Below are 21,104 nucleotides of genomic sequence, written 5' to 3' on the forward strand. Positions count from 1 at the left end.
GTGGATTGGGAGTCGAAGGACCATGCAGGTACATGGTACGCCTGACAGGAGCTGTGAGTGCATGCTACATCAGCCAGATGGCCAGAGTAGCTTGTTGAGGGTAGATTAGTTGTCGATGAACTAAAACCAAGCCCCAGTTTTGTATTTTTGTACTAGTGGATGTATGACAGCCATTATCCCTAGTACAGGAGCCCTAGACTGTTGTATTATATCAGTTGAATTAATATAACGAAGTTGGGTTATTGTACAAAATTGTGTATATTTTGTGCAATAGTAGATTTACTGTTGTTTATATTTTGTTGTGCAAAGTAGCTTCGTTGTGATTCTTGGTTTGGTAGCGTCAGTGATTTAAGATTTTATCCCAGACCCCAGGATCATGGAAAAACATGGTATCAAAACTTCTTTGAGCTACTTTAAGGGATAGTGAATCAGAGAGTGAACAGCGAAGCAACTCAGAGGGATTTGTGGGTGTCTAGATCATGGAGTAGAGGGTTCATTTAAGGACATGGAGATGTGGTCTTGATAGGCTACATGGCGAGATGGGATGGGAATTTTGGTGGATCAATGGTGAACCTGGTGCACTTTAGTATGTTGTGTGGCGGTTTGCAGATCATGGACTTCCTATGTCTTGTCATGGATGGTTGGGACAACTCAAGGATTGCTTTGGCATGGATGAGATCAAGATGATCGAGATTGCTTCATGTGATGGACTACAGATTGGCAGGCTAGAGTCTTCATTGGATCGTGATGTTGCATATCTGAGATTGGAGGGATTTACACAAGTGGTATTTGATCCAGGAGGATGAGTGCTTGCAGGACTAAGCCAGTGGAGATCGTGTAGGCTCAGAGGGTGTCTAGCCTCAAAGGGAGCAGCCCTATGGAGGTTTGAGGTCTTCAGGTTTAGAAGAGATGAGACAGAGACACTACCGATATTGCAGTGTTTATTCTACAGAGTATTCTGCAGTGATGGAGCAAAATGGGCTAGTGTCACCAGATGATGTTGATGGAGACTTCCTAGTGTTGGAAGTACCTCCCTTGCTAAGAGGAAGTGTTGAGATTTGTAGCTTTGGAGGTACTCCAAGCCTTCAGGATCAAAGGTTTGGAGGAAGGAGCTCCACAAGTGGCCTTGTGGGCCTTGTTACCGCTCAAACTAGCAGGGGACCTAAAAGGGACGACCACTAGATTAAGGGCAACAATGGAGACTTAGCCCACTGTCACCTTAGCTAAGACTCCCTACTCTTTACGGACTTTCACCGATGGGAGGAGACCCAATATATGGAAAGTCACTTGTGAACGATGAATCAACGAATGGATGTGAAATGACCTTAATGATCCTTTTCCTCGAAGGGAGTCAAGAATGGAGCTTGCTTGCTCTTCAAGCAAGGTACAAAGCTTTCTAGGAGGAGGTGAGGATTTTGTAGGTTTTAACCCCATACAGAAATTACCTGCATACGAATTCTAAAACACAGAAAATAAACAATGTGAGATCATAACACATATACACAGAGACTTTCCCCTGGATCCCAAAACCGGGACTACCAGCTTGATTTTTCATTATTTTCCTTTCAATGTTACAATACATATTTATACATGCCGAAGTATCCAATACCATGGATCGAAAACCATCGCGTCCAATAACATGGACCGAAAACCATCGCGTCCAAAAAACATGTGCGAAAATCATGCACAAAACCATAGGTGGGTCCGCCCAACCTAACATAGGGTCCAAAACCAAAATTTTCAAGGGCGCTGCCCCGAACCCCATAAAGTGGGGTTACGGGTGCCCTTCAAACCCCCTGTTAACTACGTGGAAAGAATATAACACAATCCAACATTCTCCCACTTGTTTTCTTTCCACAGGGGGCCACAAGAGAGCTTAGTCATTTTCCCAGCCCTGAAATGCCCATTGTCTCTCTACACCAAGAGAAATTTTCAGAGCTCACAGATTTTGTCAATACATCTGCAGTATTCTTCAAAGTGTCCACCTTTACAAGCAACACCTTTTTGTCTTCTATCATATGCCTCACAAAGTGATACTGAACATCAATGTGCTTTGTCTTTGAATGATATGCAGGGTTCTTTGCCAAGAAAATTGCACTTCGGCTGTCACAGTCTATCCTTATAGCTTCTTGTACTAACCCCATACTTGAACACAATCTCTGCAACCAAACTACTTCCTTGCTTGCATGAGTGGCTGCCATGTATTCTACCTCTGTAGTTGATAGTGCCACTACAGATTGTTTCTTACTCATCCAACTAACTGCACCTCTAAATAGGTTAAACACATACCCACTTGTAGATCTTCTCTGATCCAAATCTCCATCCCAGTCTGCATCAACAAAGCCATGAATATCCAACACTCTGTCCAATCTGGTCTTCCTTGGTAGTACAGACCATAATCACTAGTGCCACGTAAATACCTAAAAACCTGCTTCACTATTGTCCAATGCTCCTTTCCTGGTTTTGACATAAACCTGCTCAATACTCCCACTGCATGTGCAATGTCTGGTCTAGTACAGACCATTGCATACATCAAGCTACCGACTACACTTGCATATGGAACACGGGACATGTCCTCTTCCTCTTCTTGTGTCTTGGGACATCGTTCAGCAGATAACCTCACACCTATAGGAATAGAAACCTTCACTGGTTTACTATCCAACATATTAAACCTCTACAGTATTGTCTCGACATACTTCCTTTGGTTTAACCAGAGCTTCCTCTTTGCCCGATCTCTTTTAATTTCCATGCCCAAAATATAGTTTGCAGCACCAAGATCTTTCATGTCGAATTTGGAGGACAATTGGGTCTTCAAATCCTAGATAATTTCTTTGTCATTTCCAACCAGCAACATATCATGCACATACAAGACCAGATAAATAACACAGTCCCCAATTAATTTAAAATATACACAGTGATCTGCTTTGCTTCCGGTGAAGCCAAGTCCCTGTATAAATGTATCAAATTTCTGATACCACATCCTTGGTGACTATTTTAACCCATGCAGAGACTTCTTTAACTTGCATACCAGTTCTTTCTTACCCTTCGCAGCAAAGCCTTCAGGTTGCTTCATGTAGATTTCCTCTTCCAGATCCCCGTGAAGAAATGTTGTCTTCACATCCATCTGTTCTACCTCAAAATCAAAAGCAGCAGCAACAGATAAAAGTAATCTAATAGAAGTTACCTTGGCAACAGGAGAAAAAATATCACCAAAATCAATTCCCGGCACCTGGGAATAACCTTTTGCTACCAACCGAGCTTTGTATTTCTCCACTTTTCCTTCTGCATTTGTCTTCTTTTTGAACACCCATTTGCTGCCAATGGGTTTCCTTCCAGCTGGCAACTCCACTAGATCCCAAGCCTCATTTTTGTGCAAAGATGCCATTTCATCAACCATGGCCTCTTTCCAGAGTTTTCCATCCTCTAAATCTACTGTTTCCTTCACAGTTTTGGGATCATCGTCAGTAATAGATAAAGCAAAATTTGAACAGAAAGCAGATGGACTATACCTTTCAGGCTGCCTACTTTCTCGAACTGATCTTCTCAAAGCCGAAGTTCGTGACTCTTCATCTTCTGATTCCTCCTCTGTTGTAGAGTCTGATTCTTCCTCCTTTCGCTCAAACTCTATCTTCTCGGGTTCCTTTGGTTGGACTTCATGTTTAGTAACATCTTTCACCTCTCTGAACACCACATCTCGGCTGTACACAACCTTTCGTGTGACTGGGTTCCAAAGCTTATAACCCTTTAAACCATCCTTATACCCAATAAAGATGCATTTTTCAGATTTACTATCCAACTTGGTTCGTTTCTCCTTTGGAACATGTACATATGCATCACATCCAAATACCCTCAGATGTGAAAGAGAGGGTTTCTTACCAGTTCATACCTCTTGTGGAGTCTTATCCTCCAACGCCAATGAAGCTGACCTGCTAACCAGGTAACATGCAGTATCCATCGCCTCTACCCAGAATTCTTGTCCTAACCCGGCACCACTGAGCATGCTTCTTGCCCTTTCCATCAATGTCTTATTCATTCTTTCTGCAACTCCATTTTGCTGAGGTGTATATGGAGTAGTCTTCTGCCATGCTACAACACACTTCTTACAGAATTCTTTAAATTCCTTACTGCAAAACTCTCCACTGTTATCTGTCCTCAGCACCTTTATCTTCTTCTCTGTCTGGTTTTCCAGGAAAGCCTTAAATTCTTTAAACCTGTCAAAGACTTCAAATTTCTTCTTAAGGAAATATATCCATGTATTCTTTGAGAAGTCATCTATAAATGATACATAGTACACAGACTTACCTAGTGATGGAACCTTCACAGGTCCAAACACATCACTATGCACAAGTTCTAATATCTGTTTCGCCCTCTTACTACCAGTGGGGAAACTCACCCGATTCTGCTTCCCATATACACAATTTTCACAGAAATCAAAATCCAGAGAGCTATTACTCATACCTTCTACCATTCCTTTACCATGAAGTATCCGAAGGCCCTTTTCTCCAATATGTCCAAGCCTTTGATGCCACAGCATGGTCTTCTCTCCAGAGACCACTAGATTTTCTACTCCACTTTCAGGAACCACAGAACTATTGCACCCATCAATAACAATGCTACCTTGCAACTTGTACAGAGTTCTAATCCGAACTCCCCGCATCAATACCAGTGCTCCCCGAACCATCTTGCAATTATCCTTATCGAACACTGTTTTTACACCTGCATCATCCAGCTTGCTAACAGAAATCAAATTTCTGACTAATGCAGGAATATGTAGAACACCTGGAAGCGTTCTAATCCTTCCACCTTGCAACTTCAACTTTACTTTTCTGCGACCAACGATTCTAGCCTTTCTGTCATCCCCCAAGAAGACATCACCACCATCATATTTCTCATACTCGCAGAACCACTCTCTATGGGGAGTGAAGTGAAAGGATAAACCTGAGTCAATCAACCATGCCTCATGATCTACATGTGTACTTGAAGCCAAGTACACATCCCCACCTTCATTTGAGATGGTTTTTGCCTCTGCAGAAGAAGCCTCATCAGATCCCTTTCCTTTGTCAGGAGCTTTAGATTTACAATCCCTTTTGTAGTGCCCTTCCTTTCCACATTTCCAGCACACCACCTTTACAGGTTTTCCTGGAGATTTAGATCTCCATTTAGATTTAGATCTCCCACCCGATGACTTATTTTTGTTTCTGTTCTGGGTCCGCCCTCATACAGACAAGGCATCATCATTTTGGCTCTCCATATTTTTCCGTCTCATCTCCTCCGTCAGCAAGGATGAGACTATTTCATCAAAATGCAAGGTAGTTGCATTGCTACCTATTGCAATAACCAGACTATCCCACGAATCTAGTAGAGAACACAACAAACTGATGCACTTATCTTCTTCTGAAATTTTAATATCAACAGATGCTAATTGACTTACCACAGTATTAAATGCATTCAGATGCTCTGTCACCGAGTCTACATCTTTCATCCTCAGGTTATACAGCTTTTTCCGCAGGAACAGTTTATTCACCAGAGACTTAGAGTGGTACAAAGTCTCTAACTTGTCCCACAAAGCCTTCGTCGTAGCTTCCCCTGATACATTCAGCAATATTGAATCTGAGACACACAATCGTATTGTGCTATTTGCCTTCCGATCCAACTTCTTCCATTCTTCATCGGACACTCTCGTTGGTTTAGTACCTAGATCTACCGTGATCCACTGGTCTTTATCCACCAACAGATCCTCCATCTTGAGTTTCCACAACTCAAAACTCTGACCATTAAATTTCTCGATCTCTATCTTTCCAATGCTCGTCATCTTCTTTCACCACCAGAATCGATCTCGCAGATCTCCCACTGAACAGGGTCCACCACAGGCCCGAGCGAAACCCCTCAACAACAAAGGCGTCCCCTTGAAGCCAAAACAGCTCTGATACCAAATGTAGGTTTTAACCTGTACAGAAATTACCTGCATACGAATTCTAAAACACAGAAAATAAACATTGCGAGATCATAACACATAAAACACATATATATAGATATTTTCCCCTGGATCCCAAAACCGAGACTCCCAGCTTGATTTTTCATTATTTTCATTTCAATGTTACAATACATATTTATACATGCCGAAATATCCAATACCATGGACTGAAAACCATCGCATCCAAAAAACATGTGCGAAAATCATGCACAAAACCATAGGTGAGTCCACCCAACCTAACATAGGATCCAAAACCAAAATTTTCCGAGGCGCTGCCCCGAACCCTATAAAGTGGGGTTACTGGTGCCCTTCAAACCCCCTGTTAACTATGTGGAAAGAATATAACACAACCCAACAAATTTGAGGGCTAGGTTTAAGGAATGTGTCTTGCAAAGGAGTTTCCCAATCCCTAAAATCCTTATTAAACTTGGTTTCCCAAGTGGTTCTTCAAGAATTAACTTTTCAAAGGTATGGGACCACACGGGACCAAGTGGACCCAACCTAGGTTAAGGGGAGGGAGTCTAGCAACCAATGATGAACTTAACCCAGACAAGGAAAGGGAAAGGATCAAAACAATAATTTTCACTTAAAGGTGTCAAATTGATCCTATGAGGTACTAGCCTAGGGAACACCAGGGCAAAGTTTGATCTCAAATCTAGGGCTTGGGATACCTCACAATCCCATTATCGGAATTTCTTCAAATTTGGAAGAGACCTTGAGGACGCATCAACGCAGTAGAGGCTAGGAGATCGAACTTTTTCTTTGACTACTTTGTAGGGAAAGTGATGCCCTAGGTGACCCAACTTGGCTAGACCTAAAAGAGGAAGGTAAAGGTGAAGAAAAATGGTTCTTTGAGTGACCACCTATTGGTAGATCAGTGTTTAATCCCTTAGGGAGAATGGATTCTAAGAGAATGATGACAAAGGACTTTATTTCTCGATCAAGGAGGCCTTAAGGACTACTTTACTTAGCCTTTAGGACAAGAAGAAGTGACCTCAAAGCTTTATACTTCGCTTTGCAAAAAGAGATGGCTTATCAAGATAAATCCAATGGAAGAATTATCCCTAGGAGATTTCATTCAACATATATGGCCCATACATTAAGAAATGCTATATAGAAATAATAATTCCACAATTTCGCAATTATGCAATGCAGCAATTAGCCCTATCATAGAAAAAATCCCATTCCAATGCATATGAAAAAGTAAAACAAGAATAGCATTAAATGTGTGTACTTACATGTAAGAGAACATATCCAACCATCAACAATTTGACAATGAAAACCACCAACCAATCACACACAATGTCTAGTGTTGCATCTTCAGTATCAAGTACAATTAATCATTAGTGCATCTATGTGAACCAAGTTTGTTAGTCAAGGGAAATTGACACTTCATACGGGGCTTCCCTTCCAAATTTGAGGCTTTGATCTCGTCATAATGTTACCTTCCTAGGTAGGAGTGGCTAATAAACAATCCTATTAGGTGTTCCCAACCCCTAAGGGGAAAGACAGGTCCCCGATACATCCTTCCATCAATAGGCGGCATGTGAATAATGATGGAACAGAATGGGGATAAAAGGGGTCTCAAAGCCAGCCAGTCGAGGCATGCTGGTCCAAGTGCATCATCTCGTGAATAATGTGGGGCAAAGTGCAAAATGTTGGAGGTGTTGTAGGTGCCCATGAAGTGAAATGATGCCCTGATAGTAGTAGGAATCCTATAGCTCTCAACGCTTCACCTGTAGGGTGTCATATGCTCCTGTAGTGGACTTGAGCCCTAGTTAAGTCGCTCAACCCATAATGAAGACCACCTACCAATCACACAGAATGTCCAATGTTGCATCTTCACCATCAGGTACAATTAATCATTAGCGCATCTATGTGAACCAAGCTTGTTAGTCAAGGGAAAATTGACACTTCATAAGGGGCTTCCCTTCCAAATTTGAGGCTTTGATCTCATAAGAGTGTTACCTTCCTAAGTAGGAGTGGTTAATAAATGATCCTATTAGGTGTTCCCAACCCCTAAGGGGAATGATAGGTCCCTGGTACATCCTTCCATCAATAGGTGGCATGTGAATAATGATGGAATGGAATGGGGATAAAAGAGGTCTCAAGGCCAAATGCCATGGTCAAAGGGGTAGAAATGATGGGAAATCGATATTTTGGGCATACGGATGTGAGGAGTGAGCAATCGTGGATGCTTGAGTTACCTTGGCCTTTGTTTTTCCACCCCCCCTTATCGCCTTTTGCCTTTTCTTGATTTTTCTTTGTATTACTACTCGAAGCTCTAGGAAATGAGAGCATGTTGCGAATGATGTGTAGCAGTGGTTACCCCCTTAATGGTGGGGTAGTTCATCGCCCACCAAGGGTTGGGACATGCAAGGGTTCCTTTTTAATGATGTAACAGGGAAACATTGGCACTAGGAACTGGATGATGGCCATATGATAAAGGGTAGAGCTCATGCTTAACATTTTCCCACGTGCTAATGTTAATGTCTCAACCATCTTTAATTTTATTTCTTTTGTTTCTTGCTTGTGGCCATGATATGCTTTTACTTTTCTTTTAGCTGCATCAACCTTCAGGGCAACGTTTCTAGGCCTGACCAAAATGTGGATAAGGGGAAGGGGTGTGCCAGCACCCTATGATCCCAACGGTCATGTGGACCAAGAGAGGGGAGATGGTGTATAGGGCTCGTAATGTGCGGAGGAAAGTGGTAAATATGGAATGGGAAAGTGGGACCACGCTATCAGAATCGAGGTTTCAAGTAGTGCCCTTCCTAAAGCAATGGGCCAATAGGGGAGGTCCCACTAGACTAGGATTGAAGATTAAACCCCCATTTAAGGTCAGGGAACAAAACCATAGTCAAAACCATTCCTTCTTCCAAGTCACTCAATAATCTATGCCAAATGCCCAAATGAAATGCAAGCATAAGCACCCAATTGCAAAATGAATAACATACCTTTTGGATCGGATTGGCCACCTTCTAACATGTGTTCTTGACAAATGGACGAGGAAACATATGACTGATGCAAGTGGTGGAGATAAAGTGGCACATCACATTGGCTACAAGGTGGCTATCAAGGGCTACTGGTTGTCGGCTAGAAGAAGATGATAAGGAGAAAAGTTCTCCTAGGGGTACCCACTTTGGTGGGTAATAGGCCACTACCCCATAGTTGCTTATAGAAAATGTCTTTCAGATCAGAATTAGCACAGTTTCTAAATTTAGAAAAGCACGAGTTAGAAGTGTTTCCTGTTTGTGATAGGCATTACTTTTCTAGGCAGCCTACTAATTGAGACTAAGTTCATTTCTTTAGGTTAAGTTTAAGGTTTTGGGTTTTGCTTCTAATCTTAGGCACTCTACTTTTGTAAAAACTTTGACTTCTTTATCTATAAAAGTAGGTAGAGTGGGTGAGTGTTATTCAATCTAGTTTTGAGCTAGTAATTAGCAACTTAGTATTTAACAGCACAGTGTAATTCATCTTTCAGACTCCTGAGTAATGCAAGTGTGATGGTGAGTTGAGTTCTGAGTTCTTCTTGCTACTGTCATAATGTTCAGAACTATCATTTATGCAGATATAGATTACACAGTCCACTGTTTTGCATTCTTTCCCCGTATTTGCAGTGTCTGCACTTTTTATATTACAGTCCTGGTTTTTTTTGTACATACCACATACAGCATGTTGTTTTGACACTAGCATAGACAATTTCAGGTTAGGGTTTCAACTTTCACTATAAAAACTGCAGATGTGCTTACTATGAATTCCAAATTCAACAAAGAATACTTGAGAAATAGGTAGGCCTGAAATGAGCTGTGGAGTGTGAAGTTCAGTTAAGAACTTTGTATTTGTGCACATTCATGCTGACAGAGTGGGAAAATAGGTGAACATCTGGTAATTCCAGTTTGACAAATTGCATCCATCCATTAATGGTGCCAAAAATGCACGGTTATTTCATCACAAATTTATATGCACTCTACTATGTGGTGCCCATCAGTGATCACCCAGGCGGCCTTTCACCCAGCTTTAGTGCCACCTTAAAAATAAAATAAAAACAATGACCAAACAATATAAAGTAGAAAAAATCAATAATTAGTGCTACTTAAATAGATTAGCATTGTGTTTCACCTTACATTGTAATTTAGTATATTATCAAGATTAAAATGAAAATGTTTATTTACTAAATAAAACAAGATTGTCATATTTCTTTATAGCTTTAGTTAAACCTAATAATGTTATTGAAAGCTTCACCATAAGTTATGTTCGCAAAAATTCCTCGATCTTCACTTTGTGGATATTAAACTCATCTACAAAATGTAAAGGGTTCAAGAATCTTACCAATGTAAGCTGATCTCCTACAGAATATTTCCCTGCAACATCTTTCAACAACTTCTCCAAAGCTGCACAAATTGATTCAATCATATATTCCAAATTAGAATATGGAGTGTAGAAATCTCCATAAACATCTAGGCAAACTTCAATCATTATATTAATTGTTTTCAAAACAAATTTCCATTACTAAACAGAAATGGTAGGAAAAATAGCAATATATATATATATATATATTTCCAAACTTTAAACCAATGATGGTAAAACAATGCTATAATTTGATATCATACAAGCCGATAAATACTTAATATATTGATGAAAATGGTGATTCATCGAATATAAATGACGTACTTTACAGTATATTTTATTCTTGAAATATGCATCAATAATGTATACTATCAGATGGTTAATGCAAGTTTATCCAACGGAAGTTACTTTTTCATCCTTTTAAAATGCTGCATATATCACATTAAGGATCAAATAAATGTATATTGAAACCATTACATCCAGGTGCCAAGAAGTGGTTAGACAAGAGACGCCATATCCGTTTGAGCCTGTTGCCCCAAAATCTAGCAATCCCTGTGAGAGGCCTCACAAGGAAAGAGTCAGACCAAGATGCAACAACGAAGTGGTTACAAGCATCGCCTTAGCACTCCACCTCCTGCTCTTTTTTAATATTCCTAGGGAAATTTTACAGTAATAAAAAAAGCATGCATAGACATAAAAGCCACAAAAAAACACACATAAATCAGACCATGAATTTGCACCAAAAACGGCATTGCTGAGCCATTTTATTAAAATTAAGTGAGGGTACCATGTGGTGCTAGAAGTGTGCCCCTGAGCTTCCCAAGGCAAGCTAGCAAAGCCCAACTAAGTAAGATGAAATCCCCCTCAAGTCTGTTTCTACTCTCTCCTGGCTCTGCGCTGAAATGCCTAGAAAATACACTGCTGGCTATGAAGAATGGCTGCTAGGGCCTCCTCCAGTACTCAGAAAATTCCGGGGAATTAACCCCGGGGTCTCCACCAAATACCTAGAACAACCCACGAAGGAATTTTCCGTTGGTTGAACTTGGAATTTCGGCCCTCTTTTCCCTCAATGACTCTGTGGCTGGGTAATTCGACCCACCTATCAACCCTGCTGCAAAAGACCCCCAAAATAGCTGCAATCTCCCACAAAACACCTCCCCGGACTCCACCACAAGTTTCAGCTCTAAACTCACTTCGCTCCTCAACCCCCAAGCGTGCCTCCTCCAAGAACTGCGCAATCCTACGTTGTTGCTGCTAAACCTCTCCTTAAACTCGCACTCCCTGTTGTTGGTACGATCTGGAAAAGATAGGACTCCCTCCTTGCGTTGGCACTCAAAGTCCACCGAAGCAAGGGTTGAGATTTCTGCTTAGAAACACTCTTGTGCTAAACAACACTTACAGAGTTGGCTTAAGCTCAAGCGTGCTCTGTCTAAGACAATTTTCCAAATATCATGAATGACCAAAATGAGTGCCTCTTGCTCTTTTTGTCAAAGAGCCTCCAAAATGCCCATGCCCAGTTCGACTTTCCCCAACAATTTCGCTCCAATGAGAGCGTGTTTCTCATGTGGGCCGCATTTCTCTATGAGTGGCCCCCACATACTACTAGTGGCACGATTTTCCTCCTTCATCTCTAATGTTTGGGCTCGCACTTGACCAAAAATACATGTGGGGCCTCTAAACCCTTACTTCCTAAGTGTTGATGCAAATTAATTCAAAACTGGCCAAAATTTGATATTTCCCTTAGCAATGTTGCTAAGTGGGAATATCACATCTTTGGTGGAATTTCACCACGAGGGAGGATTCCCAGTTTATCACCTAAAGGATGTTCTAAGTCAATTGGATTAAGGTGATGTATGTGAACAGCTAGGAAAGGTACTTCTTCTATGGATTAGGGCACAATTCTCTAGCAAAAGTAACAACATACCATATGGAAAGCCAATAAAGGAGTGCTTGATACATAGGGTTTAAAGACATAGTTTAACAAAAGTGCATCTAGGCATGCAAGCACAAGGAAAAGATTTACTTAAAGATGTGATCAACAATAGGATATTGTAAACCTTCAAATAAGCCCTAAGCTGAAGCCTTGTATAAGACTAGGGTTTACCAAAGCAATAATTACCTAGGGCTGATGATATCAGCCTTACCAAAGCAATTTTCACCATGGAAGATGCTAGATTTGAGTGTGTAAAGGCAATAAAATGAAAAAAAACTAAAGTAGCTCCAACGACTTGATTTCTCAAGCCCTAGTTGAATTCATCCTGTTCCCTATGTTATTTTTTGATCGATATGACAGCATTAGATAGGTCTCTAAGGTGTCAGAGAGGCTAAGGAACACAAGGATTTCAAAACCCATAAAAGGTTTCGAGAGAAAACACTTAGAAACCTCTCAATTAAATTAATTGATCAATAATTAAAAAAATGTCTAAGTCTAATTTAGGAAAATTAATTAATTAATGGGTATTAATTAAGGAAATCGATTTTCTCTAGAGACTTGCAAAAAAAGTGACTTAACAAAGTCTAAGATGATTTGAGCCATCAATCATGATTAGATCTTGGTCGTTGGCGCTCCAGTGAGAGATTATAAGAGCAACTCAATGGGGTTGGAGATAGATACTAGCGTACAACAAGAGAGCAAGGAAGATAGAATTCCCCAGTTCGCAGTATTCAATGAGGGTGTAGTTCGAGCGAAGGGAAGGAGAGTATTAGGGTTTTGCAGCAAGGAGAATTTTCGAAGAAATTCTCAAGTGGTTTTCCAGTTTCTAGAGTTAGGGAAGGAAGGCTGAATTATCTAGCAAGGAGGTTGCACTCTGTAGTGCAAGTTGCCCAGTTTGCCAGTGCAAGTTACCGAGAGAGGGATCGATTTAGCAACTAGAGAACAAATCTAGTTCCGGGAGGCCTCGCAAATTGTTTGTAGAGGCAAAGGGAGGCAGCACTGATCATCTAGAAGTGATCTAGAGGTAGAAAGAATTATTCTAAGTAGGTAGTGTGTATTTCATGTCTAGTTGTGTGACTTAGCTAGGAAGTGCAAGTTTGCTAGAGAGGCCAGATCGAGTAGCTATGAGGGAAAAAGGATTTTTCCCAATATTTTCCAGTGGAGATAAACTGTTGGAGGATAGCCATTTGGGCATCTAGTTGTAGTTCTCTATACTTGTTGCATAATAAAATAAACCCTCATCTGCTACATCAGTTTTCCCTTCAAGGTTTTTCTGGGGACTATTGTCCAAAACAACAGTGTCATTAATTTGTGTGTGCATCTATTTCTCAGTTCCTATTTTTATTTCCGCGACGTGTTTTTATTATGAAGAATTGTAGTTTGGTTTATTCATTATTTGTCGTGTAGCCCACCAAAAGTGGGAACCCATTTGGGGTGCTTTCTTTCCAATGTATCTTCCTTCAGCTGGCAGCAATAACCCCTAACATCCATGAGATAGCTTTGATGTGCCACTTTGTCTGCGCCACCTGAGCCAACCATTGTGTACCCTCACTCATATGTCATGATCGTATGTTTGAAGGTGGGCCATCCAATCCTGAAGGTATGATTTTTCATTATGTAATTAAGTGTTTATGCTTGGTTTTCTTGGGCACACTTGGGTATGGATTACTGATGGACTTGGAAGGAGCAAGGGCTTTGACCCTACTCTTGTTCCCCTACCTTAGATGGCGGGTTAATCTTGAATCCTAGTGCAGTGGGATCTCCTTTATTCGCTATTAGTTTTAGGAACAACACTACATGGGAAACCTTGATCTTGGTTATGTAGTCTTGCTTCCTAATACCATATATCTCACTCCCCTCTACTCATTACAAGCCCTTTTCACATTTTACTTATTTGGGTCCACAAGGTGTTAGCATCCCCTTCCTCTTGTCCACACCTTGGGTCGGGCCTGGAACAATGCTCCGAAGGTTGATGCAGCGAAAAAAAAGGATAAAAGCATAATATGGCCACATACAAAACGAAGTAATACCACAAAATGCAAAAGATGGTCGAGACAATAACATATAGCACATTGGCAAAAGCCAAGCATAAGATCTAACCCTTCTCATTATGGCCATCACCCTGGTTCCTATGGCCCCTATGAGTGCCCCTTGTTGAGAAATCTAGGGGCAGCTAGATTAGGAGATTTCTATTACTTTGATAACTGCTTGTGATGTTTTTACGTAACTTGATTAGCTGCTTCTTTCACTTGATTATAATTAGTGTTCTTGTCATCAAACAACTACCAAACAATAAAGACAATGAGACGAGGACTGTTAAGTTATGGTATGTTTTATGCTTATAACAGTTTACTTCTTTTCTTATTATATTCCACGGATTAGCAATCACATGTACATAAAGTAAAGTGCAGATAGAACATTAAACAATCGACAGAAAACAAGCCAAGACAAGAGACACAAGATGTGGCGGCTAGCCAGAGACAAACCCCACAATGTGTGGGGAAACCCTTCGATCAAATCTTCTTTTATCTTCAATAATTCAGTAGAGAGAAATAGTACAATAAATCTGATTTATATCAGCAATAGCAAATCCTAGATCAGCAGCATTAGCATTAGCGGCTTCATCATCAAAACTAGGGCAGTCGATATCTCACAAACTGACCGTCGGATCGGCTTGATTGCACCACCAAAAGTTGCAGCCTTCAGAGGAGGTTCAGATGAACCTACAGCGCAATTCAAATGAGGAGATCTTCTGGTCCACGCAGGTCAAACTTCACTTCTGCAATTGCAGCTTCAGTTTCAGCAGCTTCCTTCAAACTAGGGCAGTTGATATCTCGCAAACCGTCTGTCAGATCGACTTGATTCCACGACCAAAAGTTGCAGCCTTCAGAGGAGGTTCAGATGAACCTACAACGCAGATCAAAAGAGGAGGTATGATGGTCCACGCTGGTCAAAGTTTGGATCTGCAGTTGCAGCTTCAGTTTTAGCAGCTTCCGGCTTCACATGTGTGAGAGAGAAACCCTTTTCTACGCAGTAGAGAAGAGACTCTCTTCTACATAGTAGAGAGAGAGATGTGATGAGATGAGTGAGTGCAAATGAGGAAAAGTCCTCCTGTATTTATACACAACTGTTGATGCTTGAATAGATGCAACTGTTGGGCTTCTGAACCTACATGAGTTGTAGGTCGGCTTGATAATAATTCCATAATCAAAATAAATTCATATCTCCATGAATACTTATAGGAATCAGATGATCTTTAGATCAATCCTACACCTCTCGACGAGAGAAATCTAATGAACATATTATCAGCCATGAATAAGATGACCCACATGAAGTTTGGCCTTAGTTTCCAATTTTAACACCCCCTCTCAACTAGGAAGAACTTCATCTGCAATCTATCTGTAGGTCGCTACTATTCAGCCATCAAATGCACTGCCCTGTACAGCCTAACCTTGCCCTGCTCTGCTCTATTCTGCCTGTTCTGCTTTGTCTTTTTCTGCCTTGTACTGATCTATACGGCTCTGCTCTATTATGCTCTGCTATGCTCTGTTCTGTTCTGCTCTGCTTTTGTCTGAATTATGAGGAAGAAGAAATGATCGAGGATGTATCATACTGACTCAAAGTCAGTCTCAGAGTATGTACCACTGGTCCCAGACCAGTCTCAACCAACCCGAAGTCAGTGTCATAGTGAGTACAACTCCTACCACTGGTCCCAGACCAGTAACATCCTCCACTGACTCAAATTCAATCTCAGAGTGCGTACCACTGGTCCCAGACCACTAACAACCGACCCAAAGTCAGTGTCATAGAATGTACCACTCCTACCACTAGTCCCAGACCAGTATCATTGATCCCAGATGAATGGAGGTCATCCTAGCGTAGGGAGTATGGTAGATACAACGATACGTCCATCGGTACTACTATGGTCCCTAACTTCATTTCCCTGCTCATTGATCAGATGAGAGGTACTTCCCATGAGTCCCAGACTGCATGGGTAGGATGTCTCGACAGGAGAAATTAATCAATCCCGTCCTCACAGGAGAACACATCAATCTTGCTACAATCGCCATGGAGAACACATCAATCCAGGCCGCCATGGAGAACACATCAATCCAGGCCTCACAAGAGAACACATCAATCCTGCTACAATCGCCATGGAGAACACATTAATCCAGGCCTCATAGGAGAACACATCAATCCTGCTACAATGTCGCCACAGGGTGTACATGTATACCACCAGGGGATACTGAATCATCCTGTGGTTGTATGCTGCTCCAAGAAGTAACCCGCACCCCCCTGGAGCTCCCAGAGCTCAATGCATCATACAGGACCCTCATTGGAGGGTCTTGAACAACTCCAAGTTGTTCTCGAAAAGTCAGGAATTTTACTTTCCCAAGGGGCTTTGTTAGAATGTCGGCGACCTGTTCATCTGTACCGATATGTTGGAGCCTTACAGCTCCCTGCTGCACCATATCTCGAATATAGTGGTACCTGATATCGATATGCTTGGAGTGATCATGAAATACGGGATTCTCTGACAAACGAATCCCACTCTGGTTGTCACAAAGGATCACGGTGGTATCCAATGTAAATCCAAATAGCTCACTAAAGAGCTTTCGCAACCAAACTGCCTCACAGGAGGCCATGCTAGCAGCAATATACTCTGCTTCGGCGATGCTCAAGGCCACCGACTTCTGCTTCCTACTCATCCAGGATATCGAAGCAGATCCCAAGGAGAAACAACACTCGGAAGTGTTCTTACGGTCCTCCACATTGCCTTCCCAATCAGCATCTATGTATCCAAATAGTCTCACATCTCCGGCAATGTATCTTAACCCATAAGTGATTGTGCCACGAAGATATCTCAATAGATTCTTGGCACCAATCCAATGTATGTGGTGGGGTTCAACCATATGTTGACTCAACTTGTTGACTGCGAAGCATATATCTGGACGGGAGTTCACTAAGAACATCAACGCGAATGAGTTTTTGAAACTCAGAGGCATTTCCCAAATCGGGTCCGACATCACTACCATATAACTTCTGAAAGTTAAGATCCTCGAGGTAGTCATAGGCTTGCAATCCATCATACCAAATCTTTTCAGAATCTTCACCACATATTTTCCTTGAGATAGGAAAATTTCCCTTGGCTTCTGCCACACTTCAAGTCCTTGGTTCTTCATTTCAAATTCAGAAGCCAACTCCCTCTTATATTTGCGAATGAGAGGGTATGCACCTGTTAGAAAGAGGTCATCCACATACAACACCAGTATGAGAGGTGTGTCATCTTCAACCTTAAGGTAAAGGTTAAGATCGGCTTCACTCCTAGTGAATCCCAGCTTCATCAAGTAGCTATCGATCCTCTTATACCATGCTCAGGGTGCTTGCTTCAGCCCATAGAGAGCCTTCTTCAACCTGCATACATGAGATTTTCAATCATAAATCTCAAATCCTTCGGGTTGCTCCACATAGACCTCTTCTTTGATCGAACCGTGCAAGAACACGGTCTTGACATCCATCTGATCTAGGTTCCATCCTTGTGAAGCCACAAGGGCTATGATCAAGCGGATGGTCGTATATCTGGCAACAGGTGCAAATATCACATCATAGTCTATACCTTCCTTCTGGGAGAAACCACGAGCAACAAAATGAGCCTTATACTATTCCGTACTTCCATCTGCCGCAGCTTTATCTTGTAAAGCCATTTTGAAGTAACAATTGTCTTGTCCTAGGGTCTGGGAACTACTTCCCAGACATCATTCTCCATAATAGACTCATATTCTTTGATCATAGCATCCTTCCATACTTGATGCTTGACGGCATTTGAGAATAATGAAGGCTCATTTTGTATGATCATGCTCATGATGGTCATGTATCCTTGATACCTGTTAGGTATCTTATTTTCACGGAAGGTTCCTCGGGGTGCAACATGTCCTTCAGCATCATCAAGTATCCCCCTAAGCCATGAAGGCCTCTTCCTAGAAGAGGAAGGCTCAAGTGGATAAATAGGATCCATGGGTTCCTCCACATCAGGCATTGTTACATCATCTACCCATAGAGACAGCTTCCACAATCGTACGGTTCTTCCTTTCCGCCACACCATTCTGCTCAGGAGTATGTGGTGTAGTAGTATCCCTCTTAATGCTAGCCTCAAATATGCCTGAGTGAACTAACTATAATATATCGGAGGTCTTGCTTTGGCTTGAGGGGAATGGTCCCCTTTTGAGCTCTCCTTCGGCACATCCTCGACATACACCTTCTTTCTCTACTCGGAATTCGGGCATCCCTGTCACCATTTGTCTTACATCGAGTAGAGCTTTATAATGAAGGGTGGCAAACCTTCGATGCCAAAGTTCGGATTAAAGAGATGTGTCATAAGACATGACACCTAGAGGACTTCCATCGACCTGATATAATGAATCAACATGAAACCCAAGAGTAAAGACATCTTTAACATTATTTTTCCATATATGTACCTTGCCATCGCTGAAGGTTACCTTGTAGCCTTTGTCCTCCATTGCCGAGATGGACACCAGGTTCTTTTTGAGGTCAGGTGCATTTAATACATCCTAGAATTTCTAGCCTTCTTGAATGGTTGTCCTCTTCCTTGATTCCCAGCTCTCCTCTTACCTTTGCTATTGAATTTGTCATTCCTTTGATTGCCATGAGAGGGATTTTGAACATTGTCCCGGTGTGAGTCCTTTCTATTAGGGCACTCCCTTGCATAGTGACCTGCTTTATCGCAGATGTAACATCATCTTTTTCTTCCACCCTTAGGTCCAGCCTTTCCTTTTGATTTAATCCCGGAATTATTTCTTTTCTTAGCATGAGAAGAAAAGGCAGGAGGAGGACCTTTAGGCATGGGCATTTCTTGCTCTTCTACCCTTGTTTCTTCTTGAATGCATCTAGCCATTAATTCCTCAAAACCAGGAATTACATTATTGTTCAGAAGAGTAGTCCTGAACACGTACCATTCGGATGGTAATCCTCCAAGAGTTGTGAGTGCCATTTCCCTGTCAGTAATAGTTTCCCCAATAGATAGGAGATTGTTCTTGATTTCGGTGATTCTTAAGAAGTATGCTTGCATACTCTCATCTTTACCCTTCTTGATTTCCCTCAGCTTATTTCTAAGAAACAAAACTTGATTTGCATCATTGACTTTAAATAAACTCACCAGTCTATTGTAGATTTCCTTGGAGGTGTCCAGTTCAGAGATGTAGGCCACCAAGTGCTTGTCGATAGAGTCCCAAATGATCTTCTTTGTTTTGACTTCTCCGTTTTTCCATTTGTTCAAGGCAGCAGCAAATGGATTTGATGGAGGCTCAACAATATTGCCTCTTACATGGTCCAGCACTCCTTGATCTTCTAGGGTTAGATCAATAGACATCTTCCATCCGTGATAGTCAGCTTTCTCATGGAGCTTGTCTTCAGCGGGAAAGAGTGTTGAGGACCCCATAGTTCTTTTAGGATAGCCTTGCCAATCTTCTCTTTGGTGATTGCTCTTGCTCTTGCTCGGTCTTTGCCTTCACCTCAACCCTGATACCATGTTAAGTTATGGTATGTTCTATGCTTATAACAGTTTACTTCTTTTCTTATTATATTCCACAGATTAGCAATCACATGTACATAAAGTAAAGTGCAGATAGAACATTAAACGATCGATAGAAAACAAGCCAAGACAAGAGACACAAGATGTGGCGGCTAGCCAGGGACAAACCCCACAATGTGTGGGGAAACCCTTTGATCAAATCTTCTTTTATTTTCAATAATTCAGCAGAGAGAAATAGTACAATAAATCTGATTTATATCAGCAGTAGCAAACCCTAGATCAGCAGTGTCAGCATTAGCCGCTTCATCATCAAAACTAGGACAGTCGATATCTCACAAACCGACCGTCGGATCGACTTGATTCCACCACCAAATGTTGCAGCCTTTAGAGGAGGTTCAGATGAACCTACCGCGCAGTTCAGATGAGGAGATCTTCTGGTCCACGCAGGTCAAACTTCACTTCTGCAGTTGCAGCTTCAGTTTCAGCAATTTCCTTCAAACTAGGACAGTCGATATCTCGCAAACCGTCCATCGAATCGACTTGATTCCACCACCAAAAGTTACAGCCTTCAGAGGAGGTTCAAATGAACCTACAACGCAGATTAGAAGAGGAGGTTTGATGGTCCACGCTGGTCAAAGTTTGGATCTGCAATTGCAGCTTCAGTTTCAGCAGCTTTCGGCTTCACATGTGTGAGAGAAACCCCTTTTCTGCGCAGTAGAGAAGAGACTCTTTTCTGTGCAGTAGAGAGAGAGAGATGTGATGAGATGAGTGAATGCAAATGAGGAAACGTCCTCCTGTACTTATACACAACTGTTGATATTTGAATAGATGCCACTGTTGGGCTTCTTAACCTATATGAGTTGTAGGTCGGCTTGATAATAATTCCATAATCAAAATAAATTCATATCTCCATGAATACTTATCGGAATCAGATGATCTTTAGATCAATCTTACACCTCTCAATGAGAGGAATATAATGAACATATTATCAGCCATGAATAAGATGACCCACATGAAGTTTGGCCCTAGTTGCCAATTTTAACAAGGACACAAGATAAAGCCTATCAACGAGGGCTAAAACTTCTCTTGAGAGGAAAACCCACAAGAATTCTTCTCTTTGTTGAATTTTGGTAGCATCGAATGTGCTTTAAGTCTCAAATTTTGCTGAGAGGCTTAGGCAAATGTATTCCAAAGAACCCAGAAAGCATTTTGGGAAATTCCACCCAGAAACAGTTGTATTAAAATAATTAATTATTTTTAAAGGGACCCTAAGTCTAAACTTAGGAAAATAAAATAAT

At 41.5% G+C, this 21,104-nt stretch overlaps 1 protein-coding gene across 1 annotated transcript in view; it reads right to left on the reverse strand.

Annotated features, from left to right (window-relative positions):
- LOC149206018 (glutathione S-transferase 2-like) overlaps positions 1-21,104 on the reverse strand; it is a gene marked incomplete in the record, with an annotated part of 358,107 nt that overhangs the window by 75,407 nt on the left and 261,596 nt on the right. Inside the window, 1 exon segment of the mRNA XM_089395257.1 lies at positions 10,307-10,368. Within this exon segment, the coding sequence (XP_089251383.1) occupies positions 10,307-10,368 (62 nt within the window).

The sequence above is a fragment of the Pinus tabuliformis genome, chromosome 1_2 (genome assembly GCF_031772625.1).
Source record: "Pinus tabuliformis cultivar Carrire ecotype Pingquan chromosome 1_2, CPIR1, whole genome shotgun sequence".
Lineage (NCBI taxonomy): Eukaryota > Viridiplantae > Streptophyta > Pinopsida > Pinales > Pinaceae > Pinus > Pinus tabuliformis.